The sequence below is a fragment of the Strix uralensis genome, chromosome 2 (assembly GCF_047716275.1).
Source record: "Strix uralensis isolate ZFMK-TIS-50842 chromosome 2, bStrUra1, whole genome shotgun sequence".
Classification (NCBI taxonomy): Eukaryota; Metazoa; Chordata; class Aves; order Strigiformes; family Strigidae; genus Strix; species Strix uralensis.
In genome coordinates, this window is record NC_133973.1 from 117,196,429 (window position 1) to 117,219,344 (window position 22,916).

At 45.2% G+C, this 22,916-nt stretch overlaps 1 protein-coding gene across 3 annotated transcripts in view; it reads left to right on the top strand.

The window, feature by feature from the left end:
- The first annotated feature begins 5,192 nt into the window (after positions 1 to 5,192).
- The window catches only part of LOC141939720 (APC membrane recruitment protein 2), an 80,665-nt gene continuing 62,941 nt past the window's right edge, over positions 5,193 to 22,916 (top strand). Inside the window, exons 1-2 of one of the 3 annotated variants that reach the window (XM_074860015.1) lie at positions 5,279 to 6,292; positions 6,467 to 8,033. In XM_074860015.1, coding sequence (XP_074716116.1) covers positions 5,473 to 6,292; positions 6,467 to 7,344 — 1,698 coding nt within the window. In that variant the 5' untranslated portion in view covers positions 5,279 to 5,472 and the 3' untranslated portion in view covers positions 7,345 to 8,033. Of the gene's footprint in view, positions 8,034 to 22,916 lie in introns of those variants that run through there. The other 2 variants (XM_074860016.1, XR_012627705.1) reach the window with 2 other exon arrangements.

Sequence of the window (22,916 nt, forward strand, 5' to 3'; positions counted from 1 at the left end):
TGAAGAGAATGCTATCATCAGAAAAAAAAAGGTAAAGAACTTCAGCAGAAAATGGGTAAACTCTGGCTTAAAACTGAGCACACCCTGGGTACTACGTTGAGAGGGCTGCTCCTGACTCCCTGGAGTCACTGAAGCTACTTAGAAATGAAGCATGAAGTGAAAAATTCCTGCAGAGATCTTCAGACACCTCTGTCCTGTCACCCTGTGCTCAGTGATCCCGTTCAGCACGTGAGGCAGCCTCGAAACATCGAAAAGCTCCGGGGCTTCTTTCAAAATGAGGGACACAGTGCTTTGCTAGCTGTCACTTCCATCACTAATTCATACTTGGTGAATCCTAGGGTTTTTATTCAGTATTCATTCTGTGCCATATACTGCAGTCTCTGGGGGAACTGAGAACGTCTGCCTGGTGTAATCGCTGGGGAAAAGCAGTGCGAGGCTCTGCCGGCTGGTCTGTAATTATTGCTGCTGCTGTTTTACCCGATGGCTCCAGCTGCAGGGGTGCCCCTGTGGTTCCAGCACTCTGTAGGGTGTGAGGCTGGGACAGAACTGTGGTGCCTGTGGGTCACTGGAAAGACACCCTTGGCTGAAATGAAGAAAAGCCATGGCTTCCTACAGATCACTGCATAGGTCAGTGGTGGAGCAAAGGCTGGGAGCTGGACCAGCAGTCTGTGACAGTAACCTTCAGCAAGCAGCCCAAAAAAGCTGTAGGATATGTCCAGGGAACAAGGAGAGGATAGCCTTCACCTCAGAGTCCTTAGTTTGTATAAAAAAGTCTATACCTATAAATGCTACATTTTTTAAATTACCTTTTCTGAGTAATTTTGTTATATAGTGTTTCTTGTCTGTTTTTCTTCATTCATATTCCTTCTAAGGATGAAAAAAATCCACGTTCAAAAAGATTTCTTCCATAGACCCTTTTCGAATTCCCTTCAGATGGAATAAACCCTCTGGTGTGGCTGTGCCGTGCAGCTTGGCATGGGATCTCTTCCACCGTGTCAGATGCCCTTCAGGCTAAGCCAGGTTGGGAGGGATGCAGTAGAAACAGCTCTCCCACCACCGCTGCTCAGCTGCCCCTTGTCTGCAGGTCATCAGGAGCTCAGAGCTGACTGTGGAGTCTCTCTGTGCTTTTAAATTTTTTTTCGCTTTGCAAGGTGTCTGTCAGTCTTTCTTCCCTCTCGCCAGGAAGACAGTGTTATTACATTTTTCACAGTCAGAAGCAGACTTCCATTTCAGACCTACAGAGATGAAGAGAAGCCATAAAGAAATCCCTACCATAATTCAGGGGACTGAGTTTTAAACCTCTGAGAAAAATAGTAAGCAGTAGGTATTGCTTACATATGCTTGTGAAAGCTTCCTAGAACATAAAACCAGAAAGAATAAAAGAGGACCACATGGAAGAAAATGTCTCTGGTTCCATTTCATCCAACTCCTCACCATCCTTTTCCAGCAATCACCCTCACTCACCTTGGAAGGCCGTTCACACATATCCCATATCTTTTTACAGTTTTGCAGAAATGACACCATGCCATTTGCTTCCAGGGGAAATCCCAGCCAAAAGCAGGGGGAGCCGAAAGGGCAAGGGAATGACACTCAACTCTCTGTGTGAAGTTCCCATTACACATGAGAACACGGGCACAACAGATGTGGCAGAGAACATTTTCCCCCAGCCTTCTTGATTATACAGCACTCTGGTGTCCAAACACCCCTAGATGTAAGAGCTATTTTGCATTAATATAACCACCTTTCATCACTACTCTTCTTCAGTTAGAAGTTGGTGAACATTTTGTCTAAAGCTTTTCCTGTTGAGCCCTGCAAGGGCAGGTTGACCAAACCATGTCATGAATTCATAACAAATCCATAGATGTCTTCAGGTTAAAACAAAATAATAGCAGAAAAGATAAAATAAAAAAATGGGAATGTTTCATTTGTCACTTTCAAAATTCACTGTTTTAATATTTCATTTTAGAATGACTATCCACTTCCAGAGGTACTTCAAGGTTATTTAAATCATATTTTAAAATGTGCAAAAAAGATTGAAACCAATTGTGTAGCAAAATAATTCAATTTGTCAAAACATTTATAAATAGTAATTTCAGGTTGACCTCAAGTCACTTTCGTCCATTAACACTTGGATTTTAAGTTGACCCAAAACCAAGCTGAAAGTCCACCCTTTCCTTCATGGCTGCATATATTCACACAAAAAGAAAGAGAGCACAATAACTTGTCTGTTCCATACAGCTGTCCTCTGCCTTTTGTATCTCAGTATCTCCTTCCTTTGGTCTTAATGCTTATCAGAAGAATTAGTAAAATATAGTGAATAGTGAAATGTAGCAAAGCACCAGTATGAAAGTGCAAAAATTGGAAGTTCAGCCATCTGGCCAAGTCTTATTTATTAGCATTTTTGCCCACTTTTTCTCAAGATACATAACCAGGTTTTGTTGTCTTGGATTTCCAAAGGACGCCTGGCTCTGTGTATTTGCATTTGCACAAGAGCAATTGCTATTTTCTCTTTTTTCTCAAGTTTCCTTCATCTGTCTAAAGAGCAGAAATATTACTGAGTGATGGGGGAACTTGTGATGTGGCACAGCTGATGGAGGCACGGTCAAGGTGAGCAACTTTGATGATTCTGTGATTCTGTACTCGAGTGTGTCCAGAGAAGGGCAACGAAGCTGGTGAAGGGTCTGGAGCACATGTCGTACGAGGAGCGGCTGAGGGAACTGGGGTTGTTTAGTCTGGAGAAGAGGAGGCTGAGGGGAGACCTCATCGCCCTCTACAACTACCTGAAAGGAGGTTGCAGAGAGCTGGGGATGAGTCTCTTTAACCAAGTAATAAGTGATAGGACAAGAGGTAATGGCCTCAAGTTGTGCCAGGGAAGGTTTAGACTAGATATTAGGAAGTATTTCTTTACAGAACGGGTTGTTAGGTGTTGGAATGGGCTGCCCAGGGAGGTGGTGGAGTCCCCATCCCTGGAGGTGTTCAAGAGGCGGGTTGACATAGCACTTAGGGATATGGTGTAGTTGGGATCTGTCAGTGCTAGGTTAACGGTTGGACTAGATGATCTTCAAGGTCCCTTCCAACCTAGATGATTCTGTGATTCTGTGAACTTACACCTATGGGTCAAGGTTTTGGTCTGACCTTCATGGCTTCTGGGTGTTGGGCATATTTGCAAACTGCACTCTAAAATGTAACTCACTCCTCCTCCAGTCAAAATCTTGCCTTCTGTCTCATCTGTCCTTTCCTCTGTCTCTTGCAGAAGGCAGGAGAGACAGACCTGTGAGTTGAATGATGTGCTCATATTGCTCTTATTGAACACTTGTAATTCTGAATGCAAATGGCACTTTTTATACATGAACAGAAAAAAGGACTAAATTCACTGGATAAATTATTCACAACAGATAATTCAACCTGCTCTCATGGGAGAGTGCAATGAATGTCTGATGGTGTTAAAAAAAAAAACCCAAGTAATTTTTCCAACTACTGAAGTCAATGGGAAAACCTTTTACTGACTTCAAAGGGAGCAGAACCTAGCCCTAAGCCAGAGGGCCCACATACAACTTCCCTTTTAGTGGTTCTCACTTGCATTTATAGCTAAAACCCAGACAAGCATTTATGTTTTGAGAAGCCCAGACTAATGCTGTACAGCAGAGTCAGGCTGCCAGGGCACATGCATTATTACAGCTCTGTTTGAAAGCAGGTCTGCTCTGCAGCTGTGGTGCAGACCACTGCCCCCAAGCTGAAACAACCCAGCCTCCAGAGAGAGCCAAGGTAGAGGTGTTGTTTAGCGAGTCTGGAGTTCAGGGTGGGTTAATTTGGCCAGGTTTGTCTAGTTTGGAGAAAAGGAGGCTAAGGAGCAACCTTACTGCTCTTTGAGCTTCCTGAGGAGGGGAAGTGGAGAGAGAGATGCTGATCTCTTCTCCCTGGTATCCGGTGACAGGACGTGTGGGAATGGTTCAAAGCTGCATCAGGGAAGGTTTAGACTGGACATTAGGAAGCAATTCTTTACCTAGAGGGTGGTCACATACTGGAACTGGCTTCCTAGAGAGGTGCCTGTCAATGTTTAAGAGCCCTGGACAATATCCTTAATAATATGCTGCAGCTTTTAGTCAGCCCTAAAGTGGTCAGCCAGTGGGCTTAGAGGAATGTTGTAGGGCCCTTCCAACTGAATTCTATTCTATTCTATTCTATTCTATTCTATTCTATTCTATTCTATTCTATTCTATTCTATTCTATTCTATTCTATTCTATTCTATTCTACTTTGCATCTGGGATAGATTTGCAGCCAGGGAGGGGGTTGTGTCCAGGGTGCACCAGCTGCCCCAAGTGCTGTGGCTGTGCTGCTGGCCATCACCCCCGGTGGCAGAGGACTGCGGGCATGATTTGGGTGCCATGACTGTGCGCAGTGGATGTGGGGTCTGGGAAAAGGCTTGCGTGGGGGCTGCCGTCGTGCTCCCCCTCCATGGCAGGGCAGGTGAGCAGAGTGAGGGCTGGGCTTTGCCTCGGCTCCTGCCACTGCTCCCCTCTGATCCTCGTCAGGGGGGACACGTGGCCTCAGGCACCGGGGAGAAGCAGGGACACGGGGACGGTGCGAGTCGTCCTGATGAGGTGGGAGAGGGAGCGAAGGGCCGAGGGGAGAGATATTGGGATCATTTGCCTCTGCCCCTGGGGGTACGGACCTCCCGGGTTCGGCCTGGGTGTCCCATGTTTCCCCCCGTCTGTCCCTGCCGTGTGGTGCATTGTCACCTGCAGATGTGCGTTCCCCCCGCCCCCCGCTGTCTCTCGGCGCCGCATTCCCCATCGCACGGCTCCAGGCACGCACCGCCCGCGGTCCCCAGGCTGCGTGCCTGGGCCGGGAGGACCCAGCGGCGGTGCAGAACGCTCTCGTGAATAAAAGCTGAGCTCTGCCTGCCCGGCTGCACGTCTGCGGAGCCGCGACGCCCTCCCGGGGCACCCGAGCGCCTGGCTTTGCGCGGGAGAGGGGGGAGCAGAGGTGCTGCGAGCCAGCGGCGGGGCCCCGGGCTGGGCGGCAAACGGGCGAGCAGCACGGGCTCGCCCGCGGCCACCACCGCCGGGCCCCGCGGAGCCGCTCGGCGGGCGGCGGGGCGGCCTCGCCCTCGCCCCCCCGGCGGGGGGGGCCTCCCCCGGCGGGCAGGGCCCTGCGCGGCGGCAGGAGGAAAGGGTTAAGTTAAGTTATGTAAGCCCTTTTGGGGAGGGGTGGAGGCAGGGGCGCTGCCGGCGGAGCTGCGGCGGCTCAGGTTGATTCAGAGTGGGCGACGGCGGCCTGGCGCAGGCCCGCGGCGGAGGAAAAGCGGCTTATCGCCCCCCCCCCTCCGCCCCCCTCCGGGTTGCCATGGAGACGGACGGGCGGCGGCGGCGGCGGCGGCGGGGCTGTCAGTGAGGGACCGCACCGGGCACCGGGGCGGCGGCGGAGGGGAGGCCGCGGCGGCGGCAGCGGCGGCGGCGGCAGCGGCAGACATGGACTCGCACTGCGACTGTGCCGAGCCTCCGGCCGCCGAGCAGCCGTCGGGGAGGATTAACAAAACCGCCTTCAAACTGTTCAAGAGGAGGAAATCCGGGGGCACCATGCCGAGCATCTTCGGGGTGAGGAGCAAAGGCGGGGAGGGGAAAGGCGCCAGCAAAGCGGGGATGGTGCGGAGCCGGACGCACGACGGCTTGGCCGACGCCGTGCTGGAGAGCAGCAAGAAGGAGGAACCGGGCGGCGGTGACCCGCAGAGCAAGGAGGCGCAGGGCCGGCCGGCCGGCAGCCTCGGCGTCTCCCCCGGCAGCTCGGTGGCCAAGTCGCACAGCTTCTTCTCCCTGCTGAGGAAGAACGGCAGGGCGGAGAACGGCAGGGCGGAGAGCGCGGAGCAGCGGGCTGGCGGCAGACAAAAGAAGGGGCTGAAAGGGATCTTCAGCAGCATGCGGTGGCACAAAAAGGACAAAAATGGCAAGGAGGAGAGGGGGGAAGCCTCGGAGATCCAGGCCGGCCTTATTATGCCGGGGTCCTTGACTGCCAGCCTGGAGTGCATCAAAGAGGAGACGCCGAAACCTTTGTCTGAAACTCCGAGCAGCGCAGGAGACAGCGCGGGGCTGGAACCGCCGCGGGAGAAGCGCGGCGGCGAGGCGCTCGCCTCGCCCGGGGAGCCCGAAGCGGGCGGCGGGGAGCCGCGGGCCAGCAGCCCCCCGCCCCGGGAGGACCCCGCCGCGGCTGGACGGCGACCCGAGGAGCTCTGCCGCCAGCGACCGGAGCCGGGCGCCGGAGAGGTTGGGACTGCGAAGGATGCGGCCATAACAGGTGACATTCCAATAACGACTATCCCCCCTGTTGAACCTCACTGTGATAGCGGCCAAGAGACGGCAGCCGCCCCTGACCCTTCCTCTGTTGATCCACCCTCAGAGCAATCGATTGATCGTATTTGTTTGATGTTTGCTGACGTGACTTCACTGAAAAGCTTTGACTCTCTTACAGGCTGCGGAGATATTATTGCGGACCATGAGGAGGATGTGGGCGGCGGGAGTGGCGGCTGCGAGAAGAGCACCCCCGGGGCCGGCAAGCTGGGTGCCTCCAAGAAGCACCCCACCATGGTGGCCTACCAGGGAGGCGGGGAGGAGATGGCCAGCCCGGACCAGGTGGATGACACCTACCTGCAGGAGTTCTGGGATATGCTGTCGCAGACAGAGGAGACCCAGACAGAAGGAGGAGGAGGTGGAGGAGGGACAAAGAAGCCCGAGGGGTTGAAGGAGAACCGAGGTACCGAGGGGGCCCAGAACAAGGTGGTGTTGAAACGTGGTGGCCTCCACCAGATCCCCATTCACCTCAACCACAAAGAGGAGCAGAAGGGCAGAGAGAAGGAGCAGCACGAAGGCATCCCGAACAGTGACGAGGGCTATTGGGATTCTACCACCCCTGGTCCTGAGGAAGATAGTTCCACAAGCATCCAGAAGGAGACCATTCCCAGGGACAGCTACAGCGGGGATGCTCTCTACGACCTCTACGCAGAGCCAGATGAGAACCCACCAGCGGGGCCTGCGGATGAAGAGGTCACCTGCGTGCCACGCGCCAAGCCCGTGTCTCCAATAACGACCACATGCTCACTGAGAACACCCTCAAGCTCAGTGAAGGACTCCAAGATACCCATCAGCATTAAACACCTTTCGTCGCATGCTGCCAGTCATGGAGCAGACGCCAGTAACAGCCATCACATCGCACACCATCACCTGGCCAAAAGCGAGATGCACCGAACAAAAATCCCTGTCTCTAAAGTACTGGTACGTCGGGTCAGTAACAGGGGCTTAGCAGGCACAACGGTGAAAGCTGCCGCGTACCAGGACAGTGCCAAAAAGTAGCTGAGTAAGAGGGGGATACAAACAGCAAGGTCAATGTGTGAAAGTCTGTGTAGGAGACCAATGAACTAGTTTTGCATCACCTGAAGAAAGGCACCTAAAAGGCTTACATCACTGTACTCCATGGGCCTGCACTTCTGAATCCCTTCTTACTAGACTGTATGGCTGAATATAAAAAGTTGACTTATTTTCGAGCACTTTTTTTTTACATTTGTATCATTTTTCTGCAGCACTAAACACTGGGGAGGTTCATTTTTACATGCCTTTTTGGAAGCAGGACTTGGATTATGAACCTAAATGAGCATCCTTCCTCATGCAAAGCAGTGCCATGAGTTCTTCAAGGGAACAGAGTTACAAAAGGAGCAACACGAGAGGTTCTCCAATACACTTCTCTTTTAATCATTTCTGGGGGAGGAGTGGAGGGTGGGTGCCTGGCTCCAAAAATGGTGTTTGCTCTACAAGATGTTGGAAAAAATGCCAAGCAAAAAACAACCAACCTAACAGGTATTTTACCTGCTGTAGGAACAAGAGCACTGCTCAGCAGCAGACTTGATTGACTTGTGTGCAGTAGCTAACTAAGGAGTTAGGTGGACTTGTCTAACAGGAAAACATACTTTTGTTTGTCTGTCTGTCTGGTTGGTTTTAATCTGGTCTAATGTAAATGGATAAAGGAGACACCTGAAGTAGGTTCAGATGTTTACATCAATACTTGTCCAATAACACATACAATCAGGTTCAGGGAAACATTTTACTAAATGCCAATATATACACACTGTTCACATTTATACAGTAACTTGCTTGCCATGTGTAAATATATACATATTTTAGCAGATTTACTCAATGCTACAGATTTTTTATAAAAAGAAGAAAATCACCATCTGTATTATCTAGAGTTTAAGCAAGAGTTAGTTTTTATAGGTAGATAATTTTACAGTTCTAAAATGGTAGAACTTTGTGTAAGTACCTTAAATTAGAGCAAAACTCTGTTTTGTATGGGCTCATGCATCCCCAGATAAGTAAGTCTGAAGTGCTGATTTTATTCCAGTGGCGCATTCTGTGGGTCAGGCTGAGGTTCTGACAGCATTGCCACTGCAAACCTCTATTTTCAGGGGTTTAGACAAAGTTGCTCTGGGCTTAAACCTTACAGAGAAGGAACCCAGGAAAGAAATGTGTTTTTTAATTATTATTTTTTAAAATATATAAAATTAGTTTTTGACTATTTAAAAAAAGTTTGGGTTCTCGTTGCTTTTTATTTTCATTCTTAATAACGTCAGAATAATTTTACTTTTAAGAGAGAAAAAGAAATATGGTAAGTTAGTGGTACATAAAATGGTCTGATGAGCTTGGATCTTATGAGAAATGTATTAATGGCCAGAACATTTTTCAATAGTGGCTACTGTACATGGGCATTGACAACATTTCAAAGAAATTTAATAGGGTTTTAATGTGCCTGAGGACATATTTTTATGATACACTGAAAAAGCTCCAAAAATTACTGAAGTCTAAAGGTAAATGTTATGTATTTACAAAATATTTTGATATGAGTATTTAATCATCAGACCACAGTTAATATAAAATATATGCTCCAGTGTATCTGAAAAATAATATACATTTTAAAAATATACATGTCTATATTATGCAGAGAATCCTAAATTCACATCATGGAAGCTAATGGGTCTGATCTTACATAGTAGTTGGTTTTATTGTCTCTTAAATTGAAAGAAAAAAAGGAAAATAAATATACAGAATATACATTTGAAGGATATTAAGGTTATAGATAAACCATAAAAAGCCAGGAAATACCATAATAAGAATTGTATATATGTATATGTGTGGTTCACTGGGGAAATGACATTATAGTCTCAAGGGTAAAATTGACATCTAGTTCTGAAATTACTGCAGGATTTAATACCAAACTGCAATGCCCCAGTGAATAGGGAGAAAGTGTTAGTGTTCCTGATCAGTCCTTGTTTTCATGGTTTGAGTAAGAACCTTAATACACTTCAAAGAAGATTATTTTATATGTTTTCTTTCTAATGTGTATGTGTGTGGTTTTCTACATGCCTACTCACAGAGACGTGTTGTACATATGCATGTGTAGTCGGAACGCACCTCCTCCTAGGGTACGTGCACCTGGGCAAAGGCACACACCCATGCACACTTGCACTCAAATGTGAACAGAGCCATGCGTGTGCGCTCCCACGCACAGGCTGAGGGGATGTGCTGTAGGTCTGTCTACAAACACGCTGTCAGTGATTTCCTTTGCCTAAGAAAGGGATTTGCATTCGGCCTGACCCTGCCTGTACATTTTAGAAAGTTAAATCTGATATACCCTCAAAAGGATGAATGTACAGAACATGGAATATTATCCCGGTCCTCAGCCCTAAACCTAACATTCCTTTTTCTGTTGTTTTGTTTTCGTTTGACTGTAAGGGACACATCTTTCCTTGCATGACAACTCTGCAGAAAAATCATAAATCCCTGTTTTGTTGTAAGGACAAATTGGGCAGAGAGATTCTATAGGGTACTGGAAGTTGAGAGGGAGGGAGGATGTGGTGAGCTTGGGGTAGTACCATAAAAACTGGAAGCACAGAGTACAGGTAGTAGGAGTGGTGCATCTTTAAAACCGCTAGAAGATACTAGCTACCATCTCTACAGGACTTGTGTGTGGCAAATTATTCATCATATGCATTTTGTTTGCATTGTGGCATGTCTGTATTGAGAAACCAATAGAGTGACACTAGACTAGCTCCCTCTCACGTAATGACTAACACGAATCATCATTAAAATGCTTTGGCTTCCCTTCATTTTTCTCTCTCTCCTTTGTTTTGTGCCCCGGTTTTCCTCCGTCCCCTGCATGCTGGCGGGCGGCTTCCTCCTCGGTGCTAATCCCCGGTGCAGAGCAGGAGGCCCTGGGCTGGCAGCCGGGGATGGGGTGGGAGGGTGGCTGTGCCGCCAGCTGAGGCCAGGTGCTCCCCAGTTGCCCTCTCAAGCTTTCTATTGCATACCCAGTGTAAGTACATTTTGCAAATCTCTTGGCGGTTCGTTTGGCTGCTTGCTGTGTACATATTTTAAGGACAATCATATCCTTAAAAGGAAAATGGGAAAGTAACTTGTAGTAGGGCGTCAGTATTTTGAATCATTGCGACATACTGACGTTGATTCAGGGTAATGGTTGTGTGAGAGTAAAAATACAATTTAATGCTCAAATTAACTTTGTATTTATAGAACTCACTTTTGTCTTTAAGCCATCTATGTTTTTTATTTCAAAAGGTAATAGAAAATTTAATATTTACTAAGGCTTTCAATTTTCATGGAAATATATTTGTATAACTCCACACAATGCTTAAAACAATCTTTGGAAGGAGGTTCAAAGGCTTTCTTTAGACCTATATTTAATTCCTGAAAGATCCCTGTAAAATACTGTGAGATGCCTAAGAACAAACAGTTAATGGCTTTGCTGGATTTAAAGGCTGAGACGTAAAGAGGTAATAGTCCTGAGGCATTCTGTGGTGGTTTGCATTCTTATTTATGTTACCCTGTTCAAGCATGTATTTTCCTTGGTTTTGTTAGGTATCAAGGTAGAAATGGTGTTCTAAGTCCCAAAGATAACATTCCCAATGCTGTCATCATTTTGATTTTCTTAAAGAATACTTTTCTTCATATGTTTCATTTGTTATTTTGTAGTGTGATGCTTTGTAATTATCAGCTTGTATGTCATTCATAAAGGATTTTATAGATCAGGACTTGGCATTTAGTTATATGTACTCTTTGCACTTTCAGGTCACTATTGGTAAATTTTGTATGTTCTTAGGATATTTCTATATATTGCATAGTATTTTATAGCTATCTACAGTGATTTCAGTGGTATACATTCCTGTCCTATATATCAGCACAAAATGTTTCCTTTCGGTAGCATGAAATGTGGACTTTTGTCATGATAGGAGTTAATTTTCCTATACTATATATGTGGCCTGCAACAGACAGAAAGGGTCTTATTTTCCCTGTAGTGCATATGCATTTTGGTTTTGCCAGTAATAGGACTCAAACACACATAGCAGATTTCAGAAGAAATTTCATGACTAGAATAAGAAAAATCTATGTTCAGTCTTATTCCATCAATCACCAGCATTTTCTTCATCCACTGTGAATATCCTCAACGCCATTCAGGGTAGTAGAGGACTGAATTTTTAAAATTACATGCATAGATGTACACTATGAAAATTAATTCACTGATTATTTTTTAATGAATCTTACTAAATTATTTATCTAAGCTAAGCGAATATTGCACCAAAGTCTTCAAAACGTCTGAAACAGATGGCATTTTCAGTAAGATGCTGTAAGTGCAGATGAGCCAAATTAACAGGCTTTGCTTAGCAAAGCAAAACCTTGTTTCTTAAATTTGTAGTACTGACTGAGCCTGCAGATCAAAGGGAGCCATTGATTCTGCTACATAGCCATGCTCGGAGGTTTCATTTTCCATGCTGTAATGGACTACTTTCAGAAAAGGCTTTTCAGCAAGATAATGGTATGAAAGAGACAGTTCACAGTAACAATAGCCACTTACAAGGCAGATGGTTATCTAACAGCCACAATGGGGGACTCTAAGCAAGGTGGCCTGAAAATGTATTTTCATAGTTATTGATATGAAAGGCTGAGGCATCTGTCTTGGAAAAACAAATTGACACCGACTCAAAGATGCTGCAGGAACGAGTCTGGATAGAGTTTACACATGACAGCTTCTGCAGGGTTTGGTTGTTTATTTTGGCTTTTTTTTTTTTTTTTCCTTTTATTGTGTTTATGTTTTCATTATGATGACATAACCCCATGTGTCTGAGCAGAATTGCACAACAACTGACTCTTCTGAGATTCAGTGCTGAGACTACACTGTCAGTTGTCTTCAGTGGCTGGGGATGGGTTCCTGCTGAACATTCATTCCTCCCTTGCATTGAGGGAGGGGAAGAATGGGATTCCCTTGTCGTTGAGTCCAGGTGCTATTTACTGTGAGGAGAAGGTATCTGAATCTGTCTTGCTGTTTGTGTTCAGGGGACAGTTTATTTTTAATTTGACTCACAGGAAATTTTTAGCTTATCATTAGCTCACATCTTGTCTTCCTCGTGAGCATCTCAGCTAGGAATGGTCAGCATTGATTTGGTGTTTCCTAGGTCCATTTCATGTAGAGAGAAATGGAAGAACTTGTCATACGCAAAGGAATAAGAGCTATAACCATTCAAGCCACGTTCTGGGGGCCTTTATTCCTGCAAAAGCAGGTTGTTAAATCTCTTCTTGTCTTAGAGAGCTTCTCCATGCAAAACAGTGAGTACTATTGCCTGGGATTCCCTTTTTTTCCTCTCTATGTCTCTCATTCCCTCTCAGCCATGCTGCAGTTGCTTGGGAGACTGAGATTTTTGATCTAGCCTTCCAGCAGAGAAGCTGCTGCCAGTGTGTTCTTCAGGAGGTCTTTGCTCCTACTTCTCGGTGCTGAAAAAATTAATTCACCTTCAGAACAAGCAGCAAAGATATTTAAAATGGAGATATCTGCTGTGTGATCTCATACACGTGGGTGAAGATGTTGAGTGGTATTTTGCATAGAGTGAAATACATCCCTCCACTTTTCCTGTTGTGGACAATTTAGCAAATTTAGCAGGGAAGCATGTCACTCTTGTAGGAAAGCGCAGAAGCTGTTATGGAGACTGTGCCCAGAATTTCTTTATCTTTGGTAAGAACTGCTTTTCTTTTTCCTTTCTGTACATATTAAATAAATAGAACCAAAGCCATGGTGGAGAGAGGAAAAGGTTATGCACTTCACAGGACAAGGAGTTGAAACTGCTAGGCTGAAAGGCTTCTTGTAGCAATGGTTAAAAGAAGAAGATTGCTTTGCCTACTTCAACATCACATCCAAGCAATGCTCTGCTATAGAAGCTAGTCCAGATAATGGCCACAAAGTTAGAAAACTGTCATTTGCCGACATGACAATCTCTTTCCAAGGTCCAGTTCTTCAGTGGCAAAGCTTCCACTGACTCCAGTTAAGAACTGGCAAAGGTCCTTAATCTCTTAATCTTAAGGAAATAGGAAGTGTTTCTTAAATAAGTCTTCCTTTTTTTTTTTTTTTTTTTTAAAGATAAACATTCAGGTGATTGTGCAGTCTTTTATATTACTGTAGTAGTATTTTCATTGATCTGAATGCAAAACATGTCTTTCCATTGTTTTTCCATCTTAACAAGCAGCCACTCCCGCATGTAACTCCAGTGCTCAGCGTGTTTAAATTACAGCTAACACAATCACTGCCTTCCTTAATTTAACTCGTGAAGGCAAAAACAGGACCAGATCCTTTCCAGAGTGCTAAAACCCTTGCTTATTGTGTTGTTGTTCATGTTTTTTGATACGGTAACTAATGATGTCTCCCTTTAATTATTACACGGCCATGTTTTAAATCTGTTTTTAGGGAGAATGGTATGTAGGGACTGAATGGTAAGATCTTTAACATATTTTTGTTATTTTGGATGATGTTGTATCAAAACAGTTGCTATTTCAGTATCAGGTTGTTTCCATGGGCTTTTTATGCAGATGCATTGGAAGCTTTGAACATAATGTGCTCATAAAAGAAAATTTGCTGCATCTGCTTTGAATTAAGCCTGACCTTAAAATGTAAAAGCTACACATCTGGTGATGTTTCTTGGTTAATGGCAGCAGAGGGGAAGATCTGTCCCAACTCACCTGCACCCTGTGGACTGGGGGAGCAAGGCACAGTCACAGGCAGAATTTGCTGCTTGACCCTGCCATGTGGTCCCAGCAGAGGGGTGTGGGGTGTCACCATGTGGAGGTGTCTGCCAGATTGGACAGCAGCAGGAAAAGCCAGGGTGGTGGTGATGTGCTGGGGTGGGAGGGTTGATAGGGTGACTGGGAGGTGGGATGAAGGCAAGGGATGGACCTCTGGTTCTTGTGGAAAAAGAGAGTTAAACTATAAAATCTGGCCTATAAAATCTGGCTCCTTTTTTTCTTGCATTGATGCTCGGATTGCTGTGTTACACTGAGTTAGGAGCCAGACTGTGTTGAGTCTGGGTGTGCTGAAGCCAGTGCTCCTCCTGGTGTACTACAGTGTGACAGCTCTCATCAACACCTGAGCAGTGCTCAGTACCTTCGTTTCTGAGGGAAGTTTTAGCACAGAGACTTCCACAAATCCCCCGTAGCCCAGCACCGACCCATGGCATCTCGCTGCTCTTCCATTCTCATTTTGCCAGAGGAATGTGAAGACCCAAGCCCTTGGCAGGGTGGTGAGCACTGGCTGCACCCTTGCAGCCCAAGGGCAAGTGGGGAGGGAGTGTAAGACACACTGTGCAGCAGCATCACCAAGTCCTAGGTAGAGTGCAAGTAACTTTCTGCAGCACGAGGGAGCAAGACTAAAGCTGTTGCCTTTGTGTAAAATTGAAGCAAACCCTCTGCCATGGGACAGATTGCAACAGCTGGACAAGATCTCAGTCCACCAGTATTCCCTCTGAAATCAGTAGATCTATTAGCAGTGTTATTAAGATTGAGTGAAGATCCCATCATTTGGCCACATCTGAATTTTCCTTGCTATGTTTGTCAGCAGTCTGTCTCAGCAAAACTCTAGTGTTGAGGCTTGTGGCCCTGTTGAAATGGGGGATCAGGTATGAACGTGGTTGGTGGAAAATACAGATTCAGTAAGTCCAGAAAACACAGCATGGCTTCAGTCTTTTATCACAGCCCAACTCTACTTAAATATCATGGTGTGTCTGAGGAAAACATAGCAGGGACTGCTCCGCACTGCATCTGAAAACTGATGCTCTCGGGGTTTTTCCTACGTGCTGAAAGGGACAAATGTGTCCTGTTACAAGTCACTTAAGGTGTTTCTGTAAGACGTGTTATAGCTGACAGATCACTGTTAGTTACAATTTTTCCTTGTATTTTTGTGTCAGCCACCTCCAGTAAGGTAGCATATGACCTATTCAAGATAATGAGTGAGTAAAGCCAGAATTCCCCACTCTTCTTATCTAAATGGTTTGCTAATAATCTGGCGAGTCTGTGTGCACCAACTTTTTCTTATTGAAAGCTCACATCACTGCGGGGGGCGGGGGGTGGTGTTTTTATAACAGACTGTTAGACACACTCTACTCCTTTCCACCTCTACAAACTTTGATGAGTATGTGTCTCTTCAAATCACTGTATTCTTAACATATTTACAACCTAACTGATAGCAATAGATGTATTTCTTCCCTGGCAGTTCACAAGGATATACTAATCAGTGTTTATTATATTTTTAATTCTGTAAATATTTATTTTGGTACTCTGTGTATTTATTGGCACTGATTCTGGTGTTTGCTTGTGTCATTGTAAATGTTGATGGTTTCAATAGTCTTGCTTCTAATGAATGTAAGGAACTCAGACTAACTGCACTTTTCTTCCATTCAAAAATCTTACAGTGAAAAATATTCCCACTGTCATATTATGTGTTATAATGAATACAGTTAATAAAATCAGTTGTCACTTTTCATTGATGATCGTGAAGGTTACTTTTTGATGTTCGAGCTAGAGATAGAGCCTATCTATTCAGTGCAGTGGAAAATACTAGGCTTTTGAAAGAAGACATTAGGGAATTATGTCCTCAAAATAGCATAAAAGAGAATACTTGGGCATGTGTGCACTTTCATTTTTATGTAGAAATGCCTTTAGCAATTTTACTAATAACATCATAGAATAACTAGACTAAATTTGTTACTTAGGGGAGGGGTTCATTTTTTTTTCCTCCCCTTTAAACCACTTAGACAATGAAAATGGACCAAGTTTCATTCTGTTTTTCAAATCAGCTTTGCTTCCTGATTCTCGTGGTCAGGAAGCCAGCAGGGAAGCTGGTTCTCTTGGCACAAATTGACTTTGGAGTTGCAGTTTGGTGAGACAGCTAGAAAACGCAGTCTGCTGTAAGCTACATTCCCCACCTTTAAAATGGGGACTTGACTGCTATGACTATGAAGTGACATTTATTGGAACCTCTGTTCTAATTTTCTATACCTTTCTTGCATTTAGAAGATGAATGAAGCATTTACATCAGTCTAGTTTTAATCCATAAGTTTATTTACTTCTCTTAGCTAAGTAGCACTGCCTTGCTAAGGGTTCTCCCATGTTACTACTTGTTCATGGAAGATGCTGAACCAGCCAGAATATCAACTGGAATAAAATCTGCTCAAAAGTTTTCAATGAACAACAAAGCAAAAGGTATGAAAAGCTCATTATGCAAGTAAGGAGCAGGACATGGTGACACAGTATAAATTGATCCTATGTTGACAAAAGTATAAGTCCTCTTTTCAATAGCTGGAATGAGGCTGAAGAAATGTTTTCCCAGTGATTTAATGCACAAGCAGTTTTACATTCAGGCCTTCTCAGCCTATGTCTCCTATTGCATGTTCATGTCTTTTATCCTATGCATCTGGAAGCAGAAGAGTTGTAGTTTAAATTATTCCCTGCTGCAGAAGATTGCCTAGTGATTACCTTGCTTGTGTCCAAGTATAGTTACTGGGATTTTGGGGGGCAAGGGTGTTGCAATGAAGTGCAGGGCAAAAGGACAGCAACCTCATGCATCTTGATAACTGTAGATCTGTGTGTTGCAGCTGTTAACACCTTCCACAAAACCAGACTACAGTAGCCTGGCAGATCTACTGTGACAGAGAAAATTGAAAAGTCTCCTGAAACCAGGAGACTTGGCCCAAATACTCTTTTTGAAATAAAGATGAAGAGACTGAGTTTCTAATATTGAATTAAAAGTCCCTTCCCAATTTAAACCAAGATCAGTCATTCCTGTCAGTACATGTGTATGATTTTCATGGCCACCTTACTGGAAAAGTGTTTGCACTGGGATTGATGACCTGGAAATCTCCCTGTGACCCATTCGTTAAAGATGAATGCTCCATGCAATTTGCAAATCTATCAAGCAAGAAAGAGAAGAGAATATTCTTGACTCCTAATAATTGCTAAGGAGTACTGGCAAGACCAATGGACCAGTCAACTGACTATGAGTGAGTATTAGTCTCATTTTAAATCCTTGCCCTTGAATCATGGTATTTTTCCCTTTTAAAGTGATCATACAGGAGTTATTTACTAGGAGCTCACATTGAGCAGACGCCTGCTCCTACCTACCACGTTGCACATCTGCTTCCAATTAAAACCATTCCACAGTGCCCTGAGGGGGATGGGAAAGAGGCTCAAAGGTTCTGCAAAGGGTTATTTCAGCAGCCATGGATGCTGCTGTGGCAGCTGAGAACCTGCTTCATCTCTAATGACACATCACTCCTTTTGCTCTGCAAAGACCCTTAGCACTTGGCTCAGATATTCAGTTAAACCCTGGGAACAGGAGGTCTCCTGTTCTGACTAATGAAGGAAACTTGTCCTTGACCAATATGTGTTTTTTCCAGCTTAAGAAAAATGAATATTTTTAAAAATAGATGGAGTCCCATAGCTACTATTCTAAATAGAACAAGACAAATGCAAGGAGTCTGTTGAAGTACGACTCCCCACAGCTACTCCAAAGACTAACAACCAACCCATGCTGATGCTGCGTCCTTATGCAATGACCCTTCACAAAGTGGCTCTCCCATGTGAATCCCAGGTGAGAGCCAAGGGTTGCTACCAGAGGGGAAGGGAGGTCTTGTGCTTTCCGACAAGGCACTGGTCCTGATCAGGGTGGTCTGAGTCCCTCTTCCACCACTTCCTTTCCAGGCAGTTGTGACCTGATTTATAGAAGGCTGCAGGTATGACATTTTGAAGTCCGGTCTACAAAATCAGCTGCACCTAGCTGTGGTGTTGCTCAGAACTTGTGGTCTGAGGTTTTATGATAAAATTTCACTATTGCTTAAGTGCCTGCACCAGGCAGGCTCAAAAGCGTCAAGTGGCTGGGTCTGCTCTCCCATGTGTCACAGTGGGAGTCACGGATAGGCTCTTCCTCCAGCCACATCAGCCTTCTCTGTTGGTGTCGCTTGAAATGCATATATCCCTTGGGCAGAGGAGAGACTTGAACAAAGATCCTCCGGGTGAAGGTCCCAAATGAGCAGGGGTTGGTGGGTTAAAAGTGCGACAGCATCACAGAGGTGGTGGGAGAGGTTGAGGCAGCTGAACCTAGGGCAGCCAGAAGCCTTGCAGGCAGCAGTGTCCTCTCCTGCTTCCCAGGGAGATGGTTGCCTCCAGGGCACCTGTGTGGCTCAAGGTGCTTCAAGAACATATTCAGCTGTAGGCCACCCCAGTGTGGGAACAAATGGTGCTGAGCTCCTTGCATGGAGCTGGGAACATGCAGGGTGACACGCAGAATGCAAAGTAAACAAAAATCCCATGACTGAACAGTATTTTAAGGACAGAAATTATGCTAAATCTGTTCTGTTTCTGCCCAGCTCCATTTGTTCACCTGTAAAAATGAAAACACAATCTAATTTTGCAACAAAATAGATTTGAATAAATAAAGGCAAATGTGTCTTAGTAAATATGAGTAGTGAAAAACCCGCTCTTGATTATGGCTGTGAAGATACTGGCCACAATCTAAAGTGGACATGAAAAAAACATCTGTTCTACAAAAATGATGTATAGAATCAGAAAAATGATGGTAACAAAAATCAAATTGATTGATCTGAGTATTTCTTAAGGAAAAATAGAGACAGATAAGAATTCAACTAGTCTTGGTCTGTCTTTACAGTAGGGATATATTACATCTACATCTGTCTCTGGGTTTCTACCCTTCACATGCTGCACTAATAGATTTTGTTTACTGACAGATAACAAATCGTACAAAAATGCAGCACTTACAGTGAAGAAATCAGTCCTGCTACTCTTTTGCTTATAGATGTCTTTTTTGCCCGGTGTTAACAAATTAAGCTTTTGATCCTTCCAATTAGACCATATCCAGTCTTTATCATGCCACATTTAGGGTCTGATTACGCAGCTGCTGCATCTGAACAGCTTCATTCAAATCAGTAAGAAATGCTCATATGCAGCAACTGCAGAAATGGTGCTTGCATCCTTCGCAGAGTTGCCTATTGCTGCTTTCTCAGGAGCTTAGAATATTTATGCCTATCATCCCTACACGATGTTGAATTTGCCTGTTTGGGTTTTTTCCTAGGGTCTGATAGAAAACTCTAGCTATAGATAGAAAACCCTAACCATAAATCTGCAAGTTTTATGAGAAAACAGTTGGACTAGATTACAAAGCTAAGTTCACTTGTATGTGCTGGATCTTAATTCTCTCTCAGGATGTAACATGTATTCAGACTGATTTAAAATAAACGACTGTATTGGAAAACAAAACAGAGATCAGAGCACAAGCATAAAGGCAAATGTCAGCCCCTGGCTCTGAAACGACTGGGACCCTCAACCCGAGCTATGAAACCTTACATTTCTGCCTCAGCACAGGCAAACACACAGCACTATTTATAGCACAGCCTTTTACTACCCTTCTGTCAGAATAGGCTTCATCGGAGGATTTACATGACTAACCAAAAGCAAAAGCCTTTTGTACTTTGTTTTCATAAGAGAAGGCCAGTGTGAAGCTGGTGTTCACTGGACTGAATTACAGAAAATATCAGTTACTAGAAAACCAGTTACTAATTCAAAGGCATGTGTTACCATGGCATAGGTCTCTTCTTCCCTCTCCATGGCCCAGATTTAGCACCAATGATGGGAGCTTAGTGAAAGCTCAAAAAGAACGGTTCTTACCTCTGTAAAATAAAATGCATAGTCAAGGAAGACCACATGTTTTCATGGCAACGAAGGAGTAAAGGGTTAAGAACTAGGAGATGGCTCTGAACCAATAAACAGCACAAAAGACTCCTATTAGCAAATCAAGAGCCCAATGTTCTCTCATTTCCCCCTTGTATCTTCAATTAAACCCTTTGGGCCACAAAGTTACTATTCCTGCCAAGGCCAACAATCAGCATGAGGTGATTATTTTAGATTCTGCTACATACCCTGAAGTCTCGTGAAAATGAGAACCAACCCTCCCTTCACCCTCTGATATGATTTCCAGGGCAAGGCAGGCCCATCAGCTAGTCCCTGTCCTTTCATCTTGCTGTGCCAGCTGCAAGCACCGAGGCTCTCTCCGGAGGTGCCACTTTCTCACAGATGCGTGACTCTTCCTGCCTTCCAGATGGCAGTGGGCTTCTTAACAAGATCCCTGATTTCTCTTTCCCCCTTGAGATTTCATTTCAATGCTACTTTGTCACATCTGTTTTTCTCCAGTTGGATGATGTGCAGGAGCACAAGATGTAATGCTTCTTCAAGAGGTTACCAACCTGCGGCTCCCGTGACCATTTCAGACCTCCCCGCTTCAGAAGTGCCTCCATGCAACGAATCACTAATGCTCTGGTGTGCTAGTGAGAGCCCCTGCCCCAGCTGCTGAGCAGAGGTAGAGACCACTTTGTTGAGGTTTGCAGGCTGCTTGTTTCCTTGTCTTGTTCAGCATCACTGAACTTACTCTTTCTTCCCTAGAGCTTTTCCACAGGGCTTCTCAAGGCTCCCCAGCACTGTTACAGGGCTGTTTAACATGGCTTGGGAAGGAGGAGAATGGCTGGAGAACAGGGCAGGGAATTGGAGTCAGACTGTGATATCCTTTCACATGTCCTCTGTGACCTTCAGTGCAAAACTCCACCTCTTTGCTTTTTCCACTTCTAAATGGGGGTTGTGATCTTTCTACAGGAAAGGTTTCATGTGGCCAAATCCTTCACATTTTACTCCACTGCATGTGAAGTGATTTGAGACATGGGTAGGGGCATGGTGCCACAGCAGCACTCTCTCATTCCCCCCATCCTGCCCAGATTTACCAGTGACAGATGTGACCATAGCCTAAATGAGAAGAGGGGAGGAAAAACCCTCTTTCCCATATTTTTTGCCCAGAATGGCAGTAGTAAGTTCTCAGGGTGAGAATTTGGCGAAGAGGGGCTGTGGAGCTGCCTTCCTATCTCCCTGGCTATAGTGCTGATGCCCCTGGAGCTCTGCAAATGTGGGATTAAAGAGCTGGAGAGGAAGGGTGTCAAGGGGAATCAGCAGCATCATGGAGCAGCGGGAGAGGGGTGTTATACCCCACTGAAGCTCCACAGTGGGGATCCTTCCCCTGTCAGGGGCAGGAGAGGGAGAGATGTGGGGGCTAAAACATCTTGGGCCTCTTGATTTATCTGTCCTTAGACCTGGCTACAGATACTGTTGCCATCAGATGGCCTTTCTGCAGTGTCCTGCACAGCTTTGACCTGCTCGGGGCTACAGACTCTCCACTTTCATGAAACTAATTGAGAATCACCAGAGTAGGAAGTAATACTAGTCATAAAGAGATGTTCTGCTTCCTCCCTCACTTCCAGTTTTCTACTAGGGATGGCAGCAGTAGTTATTCATTGCTCCCACCATGCAGCCAGAGTACAGCCATCCTTGGGATGTGATGATCCAGGCATTGAGCCTCACAGAGCGATGTGGTGCCATGGCTCTGGAAAAGGGCAGTGTAGGAACTGATACATTGGCTGAACTGGTGACCCATCTGATCAAGCAGTCTGTTGCTGTCCACAGCTGCCAGCAGAGGACACACGAAGATGCTATTGTGGATAATTATGGAGTGTCTGTTTGGCAGAAGAGGTACCTTCGTAACTTCAGGTAGCGATATGTTTTGATGAAAATTGTTTGTATGGCTCGTTACCACTGAGGAAATGATTCCCACATGCATAAATATTCACTTTTAGTGAATCTTTCAAGGTTCTTTACTTCAGTAATATCCTGTGGCTACGAGTTCCACACATTCATTATGCTTCACTAAAAGGGAGAAAGAAAAAAAAACACCTTATGAGATGTAAGGGAAATGCTGAGGAAATTTTAGGTGCTAGGTAATCAATTTTCAATTGGGCTTAAAAAGAAAGAAAGGTAAGAGAAGGAGAACATCCTGATGAAGTCTATTATATTAGCATGATTTTGTTTGAAACTGCCTCATTACTCTTGCATTTGCAAAGGAAGAAGTCAAGCTTTTTTAGGGATATTGGTCTGGAGACAAAAGGGATCTCCAGGCCTTCAGCCAGCAGCCAGGACTGGGGATGATGGTGACCCACCATCACTTTCCTTCTGCACTGGGCAGAGCTGGCAGGGCTGTGCAGCTGTGGCTTTTGCCATCCCTTCCTGCCTGGCAGGCAGCAGGAGCATGGCGTTATGAAATAGAGGTACTGGGAAACCTAATTCAGAAAGCATTTGTTTCAAAATCACGTGGTCCTTCATGCTCTGGTAGTTTTTAACCAGCTCCTGGCTGGGTTTATTTTCCTCCTGCATTTCAAGGGTCAGCATTGGAGAGCTGGGTGCTGCCATGGCTGGGACATCGAGCAGCCACCTCTGACAGTGTCTCAGCAGGGGAACGCTGCTGCCTTAGCTCTCCAGTAAATCGCCCCAGGGCAAGGTCTGCTCATTAGATGTTATATCCCATGGGAGACATGTTAGTTAATTTAACAGTTTTTTGCAGTAGGCTCTATTTCAGTGACCGGTTTTGGTCCCAGAGCAGTGTCCTGAGGGCTCCTCAGCCCAGTCCATATCTGCCTGAGTGTGGCCTCCACCTCAGTGAG